Here is an 18499-nt window from a genome sequence, read left to right as displayed (position 1 = left end):
AATTTGAAATAATAAATATTACTTTGTTCCTTGTCACCAAGCCAACAACATAATATAACGGTATACCCTACAATTTTCATTCTAGGAGAAACCATGAAGTTTTGTTTTTTGTTTTTTGTTTTTAACAACAGATCTTTTACTTTGTCAATCAAGTAATATCTATAATGGCCCTTCTGGTCCTACCGAGGGTTAAGTGCGGTACAAAGGCAATGCTAAAAACCACCCAGCTTTGGACTATTCACAGATTCAGTCGAAAGTCACTGAATTTAGCCTGCTCCATTTTTAACCAACCATGCTGAGTGTCCATATTGTTGCCCATATGGTACCATAACACGGTATCATTCTGGCCACCAATGCCTCCACTGTCAACACTCCAACAGTGGTGTGCAAACAAAAAAATAAGCCTGTTTAATGGAGCAAAGCTCAATCCACTCTATTCCTTAGTGTTTCTCTTTATGGAGAGAAAAACATAAGTCTGAGGAGAATGTATTCAAATTCACAATTTGGGCCTCAACAAGTGCATTACAGACCCCATTTAATGGAAATAAAGATCTTGGATAATCAGGTATTTCATAGATATGTTCTCAGCTTTGAAATAAGTAACAACAGAAGCATAAAAAGAATAGAATCCTGAAAAATAAAAATGAAAAGTAAATTTTTAAAAATATTTGTTTATTTATTTAAGTAATCTCTACACCCAATGTGAGGCTCAAACTCACGACCCCAAGATCAAGAGTTGCATGCTCCTCTGGCTGAATCACCCAAGTGCCCCAAAAATGAAAAATAAATTTTAAGAAAAGGAAGAGAATCCAGAGGGAATTATTTGTATTACAAAGGCATTTCATTTTGTAAAGGGACTCACAACAGGCTTCTTTAAATCATGCTATACATTACAGAATACAGCAAAAGAAAGATTTAAGTACACCATGTTAGAAGAGGATGGAAAGTGAGTCATATCACGAATAACAGTATCAGCTGATTCAAATTCAGGCCCTTGGTGGATGCTGAGACGAAGGCCACAAGCAGGATACCAGAATGGGCTCCTTAGGTGTGAGGAGAGGAGAAACATGCACAACTTGTAATTCTGGACGAAATTATACACTTGGATTTTCAGGGAACTGAGAGTCTGAATGGTTAAGACAGGGCCGACGCCACTATAGAAACAAAGTAGACATCCTTCCAAGAGTCAGTATAGCATCCTGTGGTATATGGGCCATACTGGAGTATTCTTCTGAACATCAATCACAAACTCTGTTTGCCATGAAATTCACTTCTACGTGAACCAACGGCCTGAAAGTAACTGAAAAACTCTCTGCGTTACAATATGACATTTGCTGTGACTGATAGTTGAAAGCAGATGACCCTTTTGTACAAAGTCTAAGTCCAGTCAAGAGATTACACAAAGGAAGAAAAAACTGTCCAGAAAGAAGAACAACAAACTTCCAGTTTTCAACTTAAATTACATTTGTTTTTAGGTTTTGGTTTTTTTTTTAAGGCAGAGAAAGTTTAAGTACAAAACCAAATTTACTTTTTTCCAATCTAAAGAACTTGGAATCAGCTTTCTGCACAAAGGTCGTTAGCTGACATGCTTTTGTTATCCAAAACGTTAAGACTACGCCTCTTTCAAATGCATTACCTGACTACAAGTGAGCCCGTCCAGAATTGATTAGCTGTTCTTACGCAATGGTGTGTGGAGCCCCTACTAAGTATCAATCAGTACAGAAGCTCCTGCAGGTCCCGAGAGGCTGTTTTTGAAGAGATTGCGAAGTTAGACAGCAGTTCCTATTTTCTGTAAGTAAACATCTGCTGTAGAAGTAACTCCAAACCTACAAACACACCACTTTTTCACAGTAAGCCTCAGCGCTAGATAGGAACAGTGAGGTATCTGCGCTGGATTGCAGTCATTTTAAAATACGTCTTTAAATCTGTTCCTTCGTGCATTTCAATCTCTGCATGTGAACCGGCGGCTTGGTTCACAAGCAACAGTTATCGCCCACTGAAAAACACACCTTCCTTAAACAAAAGATACTTTTTGTTCCCACGAAGCTTTTTCTGCTGCCATATCCAGCAACAAATGACACAAAAGACAAACTCCGCCATCCTCAAGAGTGGTGTCAGGCGAACAGAAACAGCAAACAAAATAACAGCAAAAGCTTCAGAAACAAAACCAAGGTGAGTTGGGGGTAGGAGAAGAGTGGTGGGGTGGACGTGGGAAATGGGGTATAAACTCCATCATCTGAGGAATTCAGCCTCACCGATGAATGGGGGGCGGAGAGAGGAGAGGAAGGGGAGGCGAGGTTCTCAGTAGAGGAAAACAAGTGTGTGCCGCTGTCCTGCTTTTGTTTCAATAGCACCCGGAGAGTGCACAGCACGCAAAATCGAGTTTTGTGACTAAGACTGATTGAATGAGAGTAACACAAGTTTGTTCGGGACACAGTGGGGCCACTCAACCAAATCCGGAAATTATACAAACGATAAATAACAACTCCTTAAAATGTTTTAAGTGCGTTTGGCACAAAAGTTTATGGTTATTCACAGGAAGCATCTTATCATTTTAATATCACCACGTTGCAGGCTGTGCACCCGTCTCGTCATAATCTCTTTTAAGAAAACCGCTAATGACCCGGAGTGCTGGAAGCCTAAAAACTGTTGTCATCTATCTCCCAGGACTGTGGGCCTGATAGGGTCACGAGCAGAAACCAACTAGCGGCCAGAAGCCCAGGAGTCCCCGGCGAATTGTTTCGAAGCACAGTCCCCACAATCCGCGTGCTTGGGCGAAAGGACTGGAGGTGTGTGCGCGGTCCCTCCGCCCTCCGGGCCGCGCGTCCGCAGCGCTCCAGGCTGTCAGGTGGGTGGCGACGAGCCTCGGCCGGGAGCCCTGCCCCGCAGCGCGGCCGCCCGCGGGGCGCACAGGGGCCAACCCCTCCTAGTGCGCCGCGTCCCGAGGCCGCCGGGCGCTCACCTTTGTTCGCCGGCGCTCGCGGCCGGGAGAGAGCGGGCCCAGGAGGAGTGCGGGGGGCGACCCCAACGCTCCGCGGCCCCTCCCCGGCGCCCCGGAGGAAATCCGTAGGCTAGCCAGATCCTCCCTGGCGCCCCGAACGGCAGCCGGGCTGAAGGGTCAACAACCCCTTCCCCGAACACAAAGGTTGGAGGCGCGAGCGCGAGCGCTGGGGGCGCGGGTGCGTGCGCCACAGAGCACGCGAGGGTGCGTGTGCGCGCGAATGTGCGCGCGCGGGTGCGTGTGCGTGTGTGTGTGAGAGTGTGTGAAGGGGGAGGGGAGGAGCGCTCCAGCCCCTCTTACCTCTCGAAGATGAACCGCACCATGAAGATGCAGAAGGCCACGGGGAAGGCAAGATAGAGGTCCTCAGCCTGCGGGAAGGTGGCCTCCTCCGTGTTCTTCAGGTCCGCCCAGGTGACATTGTGTGGGAGCCAAAACCTCTCGTTCCAGAACCAGGCTAAGATCCCTGCCATCTTGCTTTGTCCACTCGTGTCGTGGGCTCCCACGGCCCGCCGAGCTTTCCGCCGCCCAGGGCGCCGGGGGATGCGCGCGCGGCTGGCCCGAGCCTGTGCCGCCGCCGCCGCCTCCGCGACCGCTGCTCTCGAAGGCTCGCGGCGAGCCCCGGTTCTCTCCTCCCTCTGGCCGCGCTGGGGAAAGGAGCCGCCTCGCCAGTCACATGGCAGCCTGGACCGCTAGTCCTGATTGGCTCGCCCACGCGTCAAGCAGGGAGGCACACGCGGCCAGCTCGCCCACGCCCGGAGGGTAGGGCGCAGCCGCTGCGCCCTAGGCGCGGGATCCCGGCGCCGGAGAGTGCTGGCGGGTCTTGCGCTCACCGTGCTCCTGCTCCGCCGCGCCCCTGCTCCGCGCTTAGCACAGAGACCTGAGGGGGCCCCCACCCCGCTGAATCCGCCCTAGCCTCCCGGCTTGCTCGCACATGCTCAGAACGCCGGGTCCTGCCCCCACTGGAGTTTCAGGGGGTCTCAGTCCGCTTCCCGCGCGCCTACAGGCGATGGTAGGGGCCAGGTAGGGGCCAGGGCCGATCTTCGGAACCACCCCTACGTTGAGAGAGAACAGCAAAAGAAGTAGGGAGCTCAAGGGGCAAAGGAGGAAGAAGCAGCGGAGGAGTCGTGCACTCCCGCGCTTGGACAGCCAGGGTGAAAATCAGGAACTGGGGCGGGATGGTTTGGCAAGAGCCGCCTGCCTCTACCGGATCCCTGCCTTTTCCCCATCCCTGACCTTCAGGCCTCTCACTACTTCTCATTACCACACCGGTTCGCCCAGGGAACGGGCCCTCTGTTTTAATTTATGAGGTGGTAGGGAAATCAGGCACTTACGTACTGTTTGCTAGTGAGGATGAGGGTGATCATTCTGTGAAACTGCCACTCCAAATGAATCTCTCAGAAAATGCCACCAGACCACATTTTGGCGTCGCAGATCAGTAGAGGGAACCTCCACACTGCTATTTGACAGGCTTATTATTTCTGCTTTTTGAATCTGAAACCTTTAGGTGTTCGGTCTATAAGGCCTAACCCAGGCACCTTCACTTCCGCAGGACCTTTCCTCGTTGATACGGTGAACCGTGTGTGGGTCGGTTCAGTGGTCCCTGCAGACCTGGCTGTAGGGGTATTTTGTTCATTTTTCTCACAATCATTCATTTTCTGCCTGGTTCTGCCAGTAAGTTGTAGCGGACACTGCCAAGAGGCATATGAACAGACCCTTAACACACACTTCTTTATTCTCCCTGTCCCACCAGCCACCACCCTCTTTGTACTTCTTCCCTTTAAAGCAAAACTCTAAAGAACTGCCTAGATTTATTTCTTCTGATTTCTCTCCCCTCCATTCTCTTTTGAACTTCCATTAGGGCATTTGCCCCCCTCTACTGTAGTGGACTGCTCAAGGTCACCAATGATCTCCATGCTGCTAAACCCAAAGGTCTGTTCTCAACACCTCTGTCAGCAACATTTTGGCCAAGGCCCTGCCTCTCAAAACACCTTCTTGTCTTGGCTTCCAGAAACCACATTCTTCTGGTTTTCATTCTACTTTATGGCCACATTTGCTGTGTCTGCTTTTTGGTACTCCTCACCTTCCTAATCCTTTAGAGTGGAATGGTCTAGGAGTCAGTTTTTTGTCCCTTTCACTTTCCTAGCTACATTCATTCACGCGGTGATCTAACCCAGTACCATGGCCTTTAATGTCATACCGATGGCTCCCAATTTATATCTCTAACCATGAACTTTTCCTTGAACTTCAGTCTCCTAAATCCACTGTCAATTCAACAACTCCACTTGGATGTCTGAGAGCCATTTCCTGTCCAAACTAATCTTCCCTCTAATTTTTTTTTTTCCTTCTGTCATCTTGGCTCAGGCCAAAAACCTGGAATCATCTTAATGATTGATTTCTAATCTCGGATGTTCTTGCTCATCCATAATAGATTCTGTCAATTCTTTAAACTAGAATCACACTGTCTCCCACCGCCTCTTCTGCTGCCATCTTTGTCCAAACAATCAACACTGCCCACCTGAGTTGCCCCAGTAAGCTCCTTACGCTCAGCCTCAGCTCTTGTCCCTTTATACTCTACTCTCAGCCAGAGTGACCCTGTTGAAATGGAAGTCAGCTCTCTTCTCTGATTAAAGCCCTATTGCTTCTCCATCCCTCTCCAAGTGAAAGCCAAAGTCATTTCAATGTCCTGAGATATTTAGCTCCACATTAACTCTCTGCATCTATTCTCTTCTCTCTCATCTCCTTCTCCCTTACTCTGCTTTGGTCACCCTGGTCTCCCTGGCCTTCTTGGAAAACACCCAGCATGCTTAATGCCTGTGCACTTGGTTTTCTCTGTCTCTGCAACTCACTCCCTCACTCCCAGGTATCCATACCTGCTCTTGCTGTAATATCACTCACTCTGGTGAAGTTTTCCCTGACACGCTACTTGACGTACAATACTCACTCCCCACCCTGGCTCTTCCTATCTAACTTTCCTGCTTTATTTTCCTCCAAAGCATTTAAAAGTATCTAACATAATATATATTTTGCTTATTTCTTTATTAGTCACACACACACATTAAAATGTAAGCCTCAAAAAGTTAAAGATTTGTACCTATCACTATTTTATCCCTACCCCTGAAAATAGTGCCTAGCACATAGTAGGTATTCAATAAACTATTGTATTAATGAATCAACATTACTCAGTCTCACAAAAATCCTTTCTAGGAAAAGAAAAAAGTCTGAATAAATAATTGAATTAAACATGTGTATACTCCTGTGAAGAATAGTGTGAACATAAAGATGGGACTGATCAAGTCTGGAGTAGTGTAGGAGGGGTGTGCTTGAAGTGGGTTTTCGTCGAGGAGTAGATATCACCATCCCCACATGAGACCGTACAGCCAGCTCCTCAGCTCCTCCTGATGTTCCCCCAGGAGGATGCCTTGGCATCAACTGCATTCCTGTAGGCCCCAGAGAGGAGATGTGCTCAGGTCTCTTGTCACCTTTGTGGCCGAAGATCAGGTCATGGTGGAGCCTGGTCTGCTGAGCCAGGGCGACTCCCTCCGAAGCTGCCTCTGGTCCTTCGTGTCACTCTCATATATGACCTGATAGTATCTTTCCTTCCACCTAGGACTCCTCTGCTGTCCAGCAGGTTCTGCTGTGTCCCCAAACATGTACAACAGGAAGTGCTGGTAAGTTAACCCTGGAGCCCCAGCTTTGACCAAGGACAATAGAATCTAGTGAATCAACTTTTATTCCTTTCCCTCCCCTGCCCATGGCACACACACAGTAGCTTCACACAGCCTCTCTGAAAATATCTTGCGATACAAACCAATCAGCCTATTTCAAATCTGTGGCCAGCTCAGTAACTCATTCCCTTATGTTTCCTTTCTATCTTTCTCTCACTCTCCTTTTCCCTCATTCCCGATTCACTGAAATTACACTTCCCTGGACCTGCTCTTTTTTCTAGAGAAGACAAATTAAATTAGTATTGCTCTCCTATTCATTGCCTTTGCGAAGGTGGTGGGATTTCAGAAACATTTTGAAAGAGAAGTTTCGTTAGGCAACGGAAAGAGAATTTACTAACTATTTGTGAATCTTGCGCAAATCACTTAATATCTGAAAGCACGTTAATGCCTTCAGGATGTAAAATGTTAATGTAGAAGTTGCCCACCGATAGTGTTTGTCTTGCCTCTGTTATCCTGCTGTCACGAGGCTCACATGAGATAACATGTGGGAAGGGGCTTATAAACTCTTTACCTCTATGCATATGTACAACACAGAAAACCTCTACCCTTTTATCTGTCCAGCGTATCACCTTTAGGTACTAGCACCTTCCTACCACCCTCCATTCAAATGATTACCCCAGAAATACAGTAAAGTAAAATACCATTTCGTGTCTGACCATATTTTATTAGTCCAGGGATGGACCCTTAGCCGAAGATAGTAATTGAAGTCCTTCTTCAGGTATTGGGACATGGATCAAGGCAGGTTTTTGTTTTGTTTTGTTCTGTTTTGTTTTTCAGTAACTTGGACTCTAGGGTTTCAAACTCGGAAAGTGTTAGCCCCATCCTTCATCCTATGGGTAGAAAAAGCAGAAGCTAATCAGCACCAAGAGAAAGGAATAAAGCAGACCTGTAGAATGAACTAAAGGTAAGAGATACATTTCCACATGGTACCTGAGGGCCAACTATTTTCTCCATCTTTAGGTTCCATGAAACAGTCTCCTTTCTCTATGATGAATTCCCCTTTTTGAGTGTCTTGCTGTTATTTTAATACAAAGGAGTCCCACTGTACAAAACATTCCTCTAGAGTACACGTCTTTAACACTATGCGGACCTCAGTTCAGCCCCCAGGGGAAGGTTAGGCACAGACATAACCCAGCACACCTCCCAAAGAGACCACCATAGACTTCTAATGCAGAAAAAACTAATGCATAGACTTCTAAGTGCAGAAAAGACTTCTAATAGTTGCCGTAGGAAACCGAAATACAACTTATTCATCAGACATGTTTGCAGCTCAATGAGAAGCAAATAGTCGGTCTGTAAATAGAAAAGATAAGGATAGAGAAAAGGTGAAAAAAGTTTTTGTTGGGGGCAGGTGGGGGGACACTGCCTACACTGCATTTTAGGAAAGTGTGCTTTGGACCCCGAATATAAAACATTATATGAGAATATACCCCCTTTTTTCCAGGCAACTGGGAAATATCAACAAAGCTAAGTATTACTTCTCATTCTCAGGCACACACCCAAGTCTTAACCCTTCTACACACATTAGACTCCACCTCATCATTGCAGAACAGCCAGTTTAGTTGAATTTCCACTGTAAGTTGCATAACACAAAACTATAGGAATTGTTCTACAAAAAGAACACAAAATCTACTTGGGGAGCCTGAGGTACTGACATGCAAAGCCAGATAGCATACACACCAGCACCCCTCATGAAGGCACTGGGTGATATTTGATAAATGCCCGTGTACTGCAGATAACAAGGACTTCCTGCTCAAAGGAGGAAGGGAATACTCTGTGCTGAACAGGTCAAGGAAAGCTTTGAGGGAGAAGCAGAAATGGGATCAGACTTCAAAGACTGAGGAGGTTTTGAAAAGGCATGACCAAAGGAAAAAAGTGAGGAGGATTTGCTGACAAACAAAATATAGCTGAGAAGCTAGATTATAAATGGCCTTTGGTATGAGGCAAAGGAATACTCCTACTTATTTTAGTGAGCACAGTATTTTTCCGTGATCATATCATGTAAGTAATTCTATAGTACGATGCCTGGTACAAAATAGATGTTCAATTATTGTAGCTTTTAAAACTACACGGATAAATTCATATATTCCTTAAAATGCAGGACAGTGCTAAAGCATTCTATTCAAACACATTCAATTCATTGATTTTAAAGAAGCCTGGTTTTCATTGAGAATAATATGGAAAGATTGCCAAAGTTTATTTCTGCAGCCATTTCTCATGAATATATAACTTTCTTGCTGTGGTTGGCAAAACTATCCTAAATGTACAGTCATTTTATACTGCCAGGTAGTACTTTCTTGGATTTTCATTTATATCATATTTAGGGAGGAGGTTAGGCAAGAAGTAGGAGGATTTGTCCTCATGGTGTGCAAGTCTCTCAAAACAATGCAGAAAACTCAGCATCTCCTGGCATCTTAAGAAAGGGTAAGAGTATTTACCTCACAGCATTGGAGTTAGGCTAAGTTAGGGTGTGCAACATGGACAGGAACTGACTATACATTACTTTCTGGAAATTTTCCAGTAAGACTGCTCCCTCTCATGTTCACAGTCTTTTTTACAAGCATGTCAAGTATTGGAGGTCTGAAGATCTTTCTCCTCCCTCCCCTACCTTGACAGTTCCTGTCTCTGGAAAATCTTTTCTGATACTGACAACCATTAATTACTCTTGTATTCCTAGCTAAGCCAAATCACTGGCTGGAGATTCTGTCTTTTCTGTAATAATCAAAATCTATTTAAATGTTAATTTTCCCCCTTGAAATTTTCTTTAACTTACTAATGTTAAGTTAGCATCCCACTAACATTTTAAGCATGAAAAAATGTGCTATGAAACTAACAAAAGAAAAGTGAGAAACAACCAAGTTTTCCAGATTTCCAATTAGGAATTATATTCACCTTAGTTACCCATCTGTAACTTCAGAGATGTTGTCAACCAGGTATAATCAACCATGATGGCATTTCCTATGTGTACATACAGATGAATAGCATTTAGGGGGTTGGGCATCTGAGTTACTAGCCAGAAAGCCGACTTCTACTTTCCACTATGCAAAATTTTTATAACCAAAGAGAAACTAAGAACTCAACCAGTCATCTCAATTTGTGAGAGGAATAAGTAACCTTAGATGATATTGCTTGACTTTATACAGAAACAGATATTCAGAGTTGGAAGTGACCTTGTATGCCAATGAGTACATTTCACTCTCTGTGCCCATCCAAACTATGATTAAACATCTCTGATAATAGGAAGCTCACTATTTAACAAATTGACCCATTCCATTTTGGCACACCTATCACTATTAGAAAACCCTTTAATGAAGACATTATCTTGAGAAGTGTAGCAAAATCTACTTAGGTTTCACCTTTGTAAAATATAGTATTTTTTCTCTTGGCTAGGTGGACCTAGAACAAAAGGACAAGATTCATATCTAGTCACATCACCTTGGACAATGCATAGCACTCTATTTGATCACATGGAAAGGCATTAGGAAAACCTCGGAAATTCCATATCACCCAGGCATTTCTGGCCTCTGTAAATGACATAAGGTGATTTGTGGAGAATTTAGTGCTTTTTTTCCCCCAATTTAGACATGGGAAGAGTAACCAGATATACCTGAAAACAAATTTTTCTTAATTTTTTATTTCAGAGAGAGAGAGAGAGAGAGAGACTGAGCATGCAAACAAGGGAGAGGGACAGAGGGAGAGAGAGAGAACAAATTTTGAGCAGGGCTCTATCCCACGATCCTGGGATTATGACCTGAGCCGAAATAAAGAGTTGGACACCCAACTGACTGAGCCGCCAAAGTGCCCCTCCCTGGAAAATTTTTTTAACAGTAGGTATCGTAAGAATTATTTGTTAGCTGTGTAGATACAGAAAAAAATTAAAACTCTTGAAATTTAAATCCTATAATCTTCATGAATTCTTCAGAACATGAATAATCTTATCGTATATAGCTTCTTAAATAAAAGTTAAAATGTAAGAACAAGCAGAGAACAGAATGGCCATGTTAGATGTAGAGGCTGGGTGGTTCACTGGGTGCACTTACTAGCTAAATTCCTTTATGCCAAACAGTACTTTTAGATGGCAGGCAATTCATATCAATTCCACAGCAGCGTTAGGAGTTAGCATGGACCATAGTCCTATTGAGTTGCTTTGAGAACAATTACAGCTGTAACTATGAAATCCAAGATGGATGGCAAGAATATACAATGTTACAGAAAAGTAGATTACAAATGCAAATATCTTTAGGGGCCAAATAGGTAACAAAATGGATAGAATAAATCCAGATGAAAGAAAAAAGTGTGGACCAGAGATTATACAGGCATTCAAATTCTTCCTTTCCTTTTTCTTCTTGCTTTTTTGTTGTGCTATTTGTTTATTAAAAACAATGGATGGACAGGGCACCTGGGTGGCTCAATCTGTTAAGCATCTGATTTCTGGATTTCAGCTCGGGTCATGTATCATGGTTCATGAGATCGAGCCCACCTTGGACTCTATGCTGACAGCATGGAGCCTGCTTGGGATTCTTTCTCTCCCTTCCTCTCTGTCCCTCCCCCACTTGCCCTTTCTCTCTCTCTCAAAATAAATAAATAAACATTTAAAAAAAAACACAATCCCTATCAAAATACCATCAGTATTCTTTGCAGAGCTGGAACAAACAACACTAAAATTTGTATGAAACCACAAAAGAGCCCAAATAGTCAAAGCAGTCCTGAAAAAGAAAAACAAAACTGGAGGTATCTCTGGATTTTGAGCTATATTATGAAGCTGTAGTGATCAAGACAGTATGGTACTGGCACAAAAACAGACACATAGATCAATGGAATAGAATAGAAAACCGAGAAATGGATCCACAACTATATGGTCAACTCATCTTCAACAAAGCAGGAAGGAATATTCTGTGGAGAAAAGACAGTTTCTTTAACAAATGGTGTTAGGAAAACTGGACAACTACATGCAGAAGAATGAACCTGGAACACTTTCTTATACCGTACACAAAAATAAATTCAAAATGGATGAGAGACCTACATATAAGACAGGAAACTGTCAAAATCCTAGAGGAGAACACAGGTAGTAACTTCTTTGACCTTGGCCAGAGCAACATCTTATTAGACACATCACCAAAAGAAGGGAAACAAAAGCATGAATTACTGGGACTTTATCAAGATAAAAAGCTTCTGCACAGAGAAGGAAAATAATCAACAAAACTAAAAGGCAGCATACGGAATGAGAGAAGATATTTGCAAACAATATATCTGATAAAAGGTTAGTATCCAAAATCTATACAGAACTTATCAAACTCAACACCCAAAAAACAATCCAGTGAAGAAATGGGCAAAAGACATGAATAGACATTTTTCCAAAGAAGACACCCAGATGGCTAATAGACACAAGAGAAGAAACTCAACATCACTCATCACCAGGGAAATAGCAATCAAAACCACAATGAGATACCACCTCACACCTGTCAGAATGATGAAAATTAACAACACAAGAAACAACAGATGTTGGCAAGGATATGGAGAAAGGGGAAGCCTCTTGCACTGTTGGTGGAAATACAAACCTGTGCAGCCACTCTGGAGAACAGTATGGTGATTCCTCAAGAAAACTGATAATAGAACTACTCTATAATCCAGCAATTTCACTATTAGGTATTTTCCCAAAGTGTGCAAAAATACAGATTCAAAGGGGTACATGCACTCCAGTGTTTTTTTTTTTTTAATTTTTTTTTTTTCAACGTTTATTTATTTTTGGGACAGAGAGAGACAGAGCATGAACGGGGGAGGGGCAGAGAGAGAGGGAGACACAGAATCGGAAACAGGCTCCAGGCTCCGAGCCATCAGCCCAGAGCCTGACGCGGGGCTCGAACTCACGGACCACGAGATCGTGACCTGGCTGAAGTCGGACGCTTAACCGACTGCGCCACCCAGGCGCCCCTGCACTCCAGTGTTTATAGCAGTATTTTCAATAATAGCCAAACTATGGAGAAAACCTAAATGTCCATCAAGTGATGAATGGATAAAGAAAATGTGATACACACACACACACACACACACACACACACACACACACACACACACACACTGGAATATTACTCAGCCATCAAAAAGAATGAAATCAGGCCATCTGCAATGACATGGATAGAGCCAGAATGTATTATGCTAAGCAAAATAAGTCAATCAGAGAAAGATAAATACAATATGATTTCATTCATATGTGGAATTTAAGAAGCAAAACAGATGAGCATAGAGGAAAAGGTGGGGGGGCGGGAGAAGAGAGGGAAACACACCACAAGAGACTCTTAGTGATAGAGTACAAACTGTGGGTTGATGGAGGGATGTGGGTGGAAGATGGGTGAGATGGGCTAGATGAGTACTAAGGAGGCGTTTTTTGTGATGAGCACTGGGTGTTGTATGTAAGTGATAAATCACTGAATTCTACTCCTGAGACCAATATTGTACTGTATGTTAATTAATTGAAATTTAATAAAAATTTAAAAAAAACAATGGATAGGCAAGTCAAACACATCTGTTGGCCAGTGTGTGCAATTTTTAGTTACTTCCTTGTCTTCACATCTGAAGGACTAAATGCATTTTAGGAGGCCATATTTTAAAAGGAATACTTTTTTGTAAAAAATGGAATTTGTCCAGAGAATAACAGTCAGGACGATGAGGCATATGGAAATCTTGAAGAGACGTTTAGTATACATGTTAGGTGTACTAACTTTGGAGTTTAAAGAAAGTGGGCTTAAGTTCTAGCTTTGGCAATAATAGTTTTTCCTTAGAAAAATTACTAGACCTCTTGAAACCTTAGTTTCTTCACATGAGCAAAGGGAATAGTACTATCTACCACATAGGGTTAAAGTAAAATTGAAATGAGATCATGTAAAGTGTTTAACATTTAAATGGAGGCAGTTAACATGTATTGTAACAACAGTGAAAATTTCACTATTTCAGGGAAGGAAGACATAGACTGTGTTGAGATCATCTACCTTCAAGTCAGGCTAAGTTTTTCACTGCTGGGATTAGTAGAATTGACTTTCACTCAGCAGAGAGGGTGAGGACAACATAAGGAAGGGAAAGACAGGGGAATGGCGGGAGGTTTCAGAAGCCCGTGCACCCTGCTGTGTGATTCCTCATGACATTGTCGCTGCTAAACTGCCATAAACATATTAGACACAAACTGCTGAAGACCAGTGACATTTTGTGGAGGCTCATAAAGAGACTAGGTTTTGATCCAAGAAGCTTCTACAAACAAGGAGGACGATGGATATAAGCTGAAGAGAATTTGAGGAATTGTGGAGATGGAGTGTAAATCTCAGGAGGTCAAGAATCTGGAATTTGAGTCAAGTGTGTGAAGAGGGTATGGTCTATGAAGACAGCTGTATTCCAGTCACCGTGGGAATCATGGCAGAAACCAGAGAAAAAAGTGTTGTTGGGAGACCCAGTATGTTCCAGTAGTGGAAGGGGCATCAGGTTGGGGTGATTTGACTTGATTTGTACACTACCAAAGGGCAGAACTCGGGACAATTGGCTAAATGCCTATGAGGCTCATTTTATCTCCATAGAGGAAATGTGCAACGCTGAACACAGATGAATCAGCAGCCTCATCAAGCGGTGAACTTCCTATTGTGGGAAGTATTCAGGCAGAGGTCTACAAATGTTGACACATGTTGGAATAGGTATTCCTATATGAAACTGACTTGGAAATTGATGTCCCTCTCAATTCTATTTAATATTTTAAACTTATGTAAAGCACTGTGGAGAGAAGGGCAGGGATAAAACCAGAATCTGCCTTGCCCTAAGTAGCTTCTTCAGTTAGAAAAAGACACTAGGCAGTCCACTAATACTTTAGGACCTCTTCAGTCCTAAACCTCTACTCTTTTGGAGGGTAGAGGGAAGAAGAAATGAGGAGAAAAAATGGAAGAGAGGAAAAAGCAGAAAGTAATTACTGTCAGACTGAAGCACATCCAAAAGTTAGAGAAATTTCAAAGTATAAAGAAATAAATCACTTCTTGCCTTATTCTATAATAAATCCTGAAATGTCTAAAGGGCCATGTGGGAAGATGTTGCTAGCTGCCTGCATGATCCCATCAGAAAACAAAATCAGGACTCCTAGGTGGCTCAGTCGGTTAAGCGTCCGACTGCAGCTCAGGTCATGATCTCGTGGTTTGTGAGTTCGAGCCCCACATCGGGCTCTGTGCTGACAGCTCAGAGCCTGGAGTCTGCTTTGGATTCTGTGTCTCCCTCTCCCCTGCTCATGCTCTGTCTCTCTCTCAAAAATAAATAAAAGTAAAAAAGAAAAAAATGAAAGAACCTAGGCCACATGGTTATATTGCAGTATCTGTTAGTTACCAGATTTCCTCCCTAGCACTTTGAACGTTTTTCTGTGATTTTTTTAAGTGGGAAATTAGACATCAGAAATCATTCTGTTACTTGAGAATTGATACTACCTAAAATGGCTGTGTTCTTCCTTTCTCTCATTAGTTGTTTAAGATTGGAGTTTAAGATCATTCTCATGTGTGGACCCAAGAAGATAGGGTAGAATTTTCAAGGTAACTTTCACTTGCAGTAGTTGTTTGTCATTTAATTTTGCCTTCAGAGGTGCATCTAAAGCAAATATTCATGTCCAAGTCTGAAATAATCATTACCTGACAATCCTTAACATATATTAAATTAAACTCTGCATGCCTATATTTGGAAAGTACACATATTTTTAAAAGTCTTCCCAGTAAAATTAAAATATATATATAATGTATTATATATATATATATATATATATATATATATATATAAATACGTAGTAACAAAACAGATCAGTCCTCTTTCATTGTTCAATTTGGTACAGCACTGATGCCTAGATAGAAGAATGATATCGTAAATATCCCAAGGAATTAATTGATTTCATTTAATTGAATTTGAGACCAATAAACTACAATCCCTTCTGCTGCCCTAATCTCATGTGATATTGTAAGCAATCAGCTCCATGTGATGGATGTGTCTAGGCTGAGATGTTTCTATTTGTCTTGAATTTTTATGATCTCTAAATTCACTTAAACTTTAAAATGCAATTAAAACACAGTGTAATTGGAATTAAGAAGAAAAAAACAAGCTTTCAAACTCTGCACAGATGTGGGTTATTAGAAGATTTAGGTTCTTTGAATATACCAGCTATATATTTTTTCAGAAAGCCTCCCAAGTGGTTGCCACAGAATTATTAACAAATTCCAGGGCCCTGGAACCTAAATGGTTATGAATGATTTGGCTTAAAAGATTTTTGCTGTCCTCATTTGCATTGTAAAATGGACTTCAGCTCTAAGTTTAGGGAGAAGTTTTAGAAGCTTTGACATGGCAAGTTGCCATGAGAATATTTTCCCTGTGGGGAAATGAAACTCAAATGTGCTAATTAAGGGTGCTTAATATCCCTCAAAATTAATTCTTTGTTACCTGCAGTGATTTAATTATTCCCTTATGGAAAGCTCAGAAATGCCCTGCATCTTTAAATAGCAGTGGCCACTCATTGCTTCTCAGTCAACATCCACTTTGTGGGTATTTCTTCTACTCATTGGCTACAGCAGTGGGCAAAGAGAAGATTCTAGATGTCACAATAAAGCAGTAAGATCAATTTTCACTGGTGGTGAAATCAGTTTCATTGATGTCATCATCCCTCATATAAAAGAACCTTCCAGGAAAAAAATCGTTATAGCAATAAAAATGAAGGGAGGAGAAGGCTTGTAGTTAACACAAGGTAATTCTAGCTAAGCTCCCAACCACCAGGAGCAGTCAGCCTGCCTTTTCCAGAAAAGTAAAAGTCAGTGCTCTAAGAGGATGTTGGTTGAACTGAGAGATAACTGATCATATATAAGACTTTATGTTTAGGCAAAAGGCTTGAGTGTTATCCAGGCAATTACTGTTTCTCCTGGAATTCTTCTTGAATCAAGTAACTCCACATAGTTATGGGGCACGATAAAAGCTTTCAATGTAGGGACATATCTTAGGCTCAAATGACATTTCTTCTGGTAGCCAGCTCTGACCACACAATCTGAAATTGCTGTCCAACCCCTCTGTCAAAGCCCCCCGCCCCTGCTTTATTGCTTTCACTTCACTCGGGGCCATCTGAAATCATCTTGTGGGGTTACTTATTTACTAGTTTATTACTGTCTTCCCACCTTGAGCGTGTGGGCTCTGGGAGAGGAGGGCCCTGGCAGTCTTAACTCACAGCTCTACCCCATGCCGTGAGCAGCCCTTGGATACGTGAAGGATGTTCCGTAAATCATTATTGAAGGAATGAAGTTCAGACTATTTTTTTAATGCCCAACTAACTTCTAACAATCAAAAAAAAGGTTTATTCTGGAGCCTAAGCCAGGAAAGGAGCTAGAAGTCCTATGTAGGCAACACAGAATTCATGTATTTAATAAGATAATTATATGTGGATGCACAGTCACCTGAACACACAGACCTTTGCACTGAAGCTCTCTGCTCAGGCTAGTTTGACCAGAATTGAAGAAAACTTAGTTCAAACTGAGGACCTGGCAGGACTTGCCATGTTATTCATTCTCCTGGGCTGCATCGTTCTCAGCTCAACCCTCGTCTATCACATGCATATTCATTTTTGGTCAATTTAACAAATGCTCGTAGACTAACCCTTAAATACTGTGGGAATGAGAAAATGCTACAGAGCTTCAGGGAAGATGGGCAGCTCAGTGCTGATGACAGGACCTAAAACTGTCAAGCTGAAATACTTAACGGTGCACCAGCCTGCCAAGCTCTGTGTGTGCTTTCTTTAACTGGGACCAAGAAAACAAGTAGGGGAAGCCCTCAGATTCTCCATCCTCAGGGATCAGAGAGGTCAAGTGAGCTTCTGCCTACTCCAATTCCCTGAGGCTCCCAACATATTAAAATAAATAACAATAACAAAATGGCTCTACAGAATTACAAATTTGGCATGTTAGAAACTCTGCAATTAACATTATTAACATGCACAAACAATGCAGTATATTTTGCTTTCATAAGATAATTATAAAATCTGTTTAAAAAGCATGAATTCAGGGGTTCCTGGGTGGCTCAGTCAGTTGAGCGACCGACTTCGACTCAGGTCATGATCTCACAGTTCGTGGGTTCAAGCCCCATGTCAGGCTCTGTGCTGACAGCTCTGAGCCTGGAGCCTGCTTCGGATTCTGTGTCTCCCTTCTCTCGACCTCTCCCCCGCTTGCACTCTGTCCCTTTCTTTCTCAAAAATAAAATAAACATTAAAAAAAAAGCATGAATTCATAGAGAACAATGGGCAATATAGTCTGGCATAAAGGCTGATAGGGAATGTCTCCTCCCTTTGCTGTCGGCAAAACTGTAGAATCCTAGATATTAGGGCATTTTGACCTGAATTCCAGAAGGTCAAATGTCTACCTTTGAGGCACTTTATTTTGTTTTATTATTTTTTTTTTAATGCTTATTTATTTTTGAGACAGAGAGAGAGAGAGAGAGAGAGAGAGAGAGAGAGAGACAGAGTGTGAGCGGGGAGAGGCAGAGAGAAGGAGACACAGAATCCAAAGGAGGATCCAGGCTCCAAGCTGTCAGCACAGAGCCCAACGCGGGTCTTGAACTCACAAACAGTGAGCCGAAGTCCTGATGACCTGAGCCAAAGTCAGACGCTTAACTGACTGAGCCACCCAAGTGCCCCCTTTGAGGCACTTTATAAACAGGAAGTCTAGGGCCCCTGAGCAAATTACACCCTCTGACCTTAGGCCCACCTATGTCCTAATGTAGACCTGCACTTCTGCTA

At 42.7% G+C, this 18499-nt stretch overlaps 1 protein-coding gene and 1 long non-coding RNA gene across 4 annotated transcripts in view; one reads left to right on the top strand and one right to left on the bottom strand.

Moving 5' to 3' along the window:
- CERS6 (ceramide synthase 6) overlaps nt 1–3657 on the bottom strand; it is a 331363-nt gene extending 327706 nt beyond the window's left edge. The window contains exon 1 of one of the 2 annotated variants that reach the window (XM_025934798.2): nt 3302–3657. In XM_025934798.2, the coding sequence (XP_025790583.1) occupies nt 3302–3471 (170 nt within the window). In that variant the 5' untranslated portion in view covers nt 3472–3657. The remainder of the gene's footprint in view (nt 1–3301) is intronic. The other variant, XM_025934799.2, reaches the window with a different exon arrangement.
- The window catches only part of LOC147578516 (uncharacterized), a 53324-nt gene continuing 36398 nt past the window's right edge, over nt 1574–18499 (top strand). The window contains exons 1-5 of one of the 2 annotated variants that reach the window (XR_015255287.1): nt 1574–2172; nt 2352–2848; nt 6609–6669; nt 7504–7630; nt 10117–12425. This is a non-coding gene — a long non-coding RNA (uncharacterized LOC147578516). Of the gene's footprint in view, nt 2173–2351; nt 2849–6608; nt 6670–7503; nt 7631–10116; nt 12426–18499 lie in introns of those variants that run through there. The other variant, XR_015255288.1, reaches the window with a different exon arrangement.

The sequence above is a fragment of the Puma concolor genome, chromosome C1, assembly GCF_028749965.1.
Source record: "Puma concolor isolate L17-30 chromosome C1, mPumCon1.1.hap2, whole genome shotgun sequence".
In the NCBI taxonomy this organism is placed as follows: Eukaryota; Metazoa; Chordata; class Mammalia; order Carnivora; family Felidae; genus Puma; species Puma concolor.
Note: the sequence above shows the minus strand (reverse complement) of the source record. Positions and strands in the feature narration are given on the sequence as shown.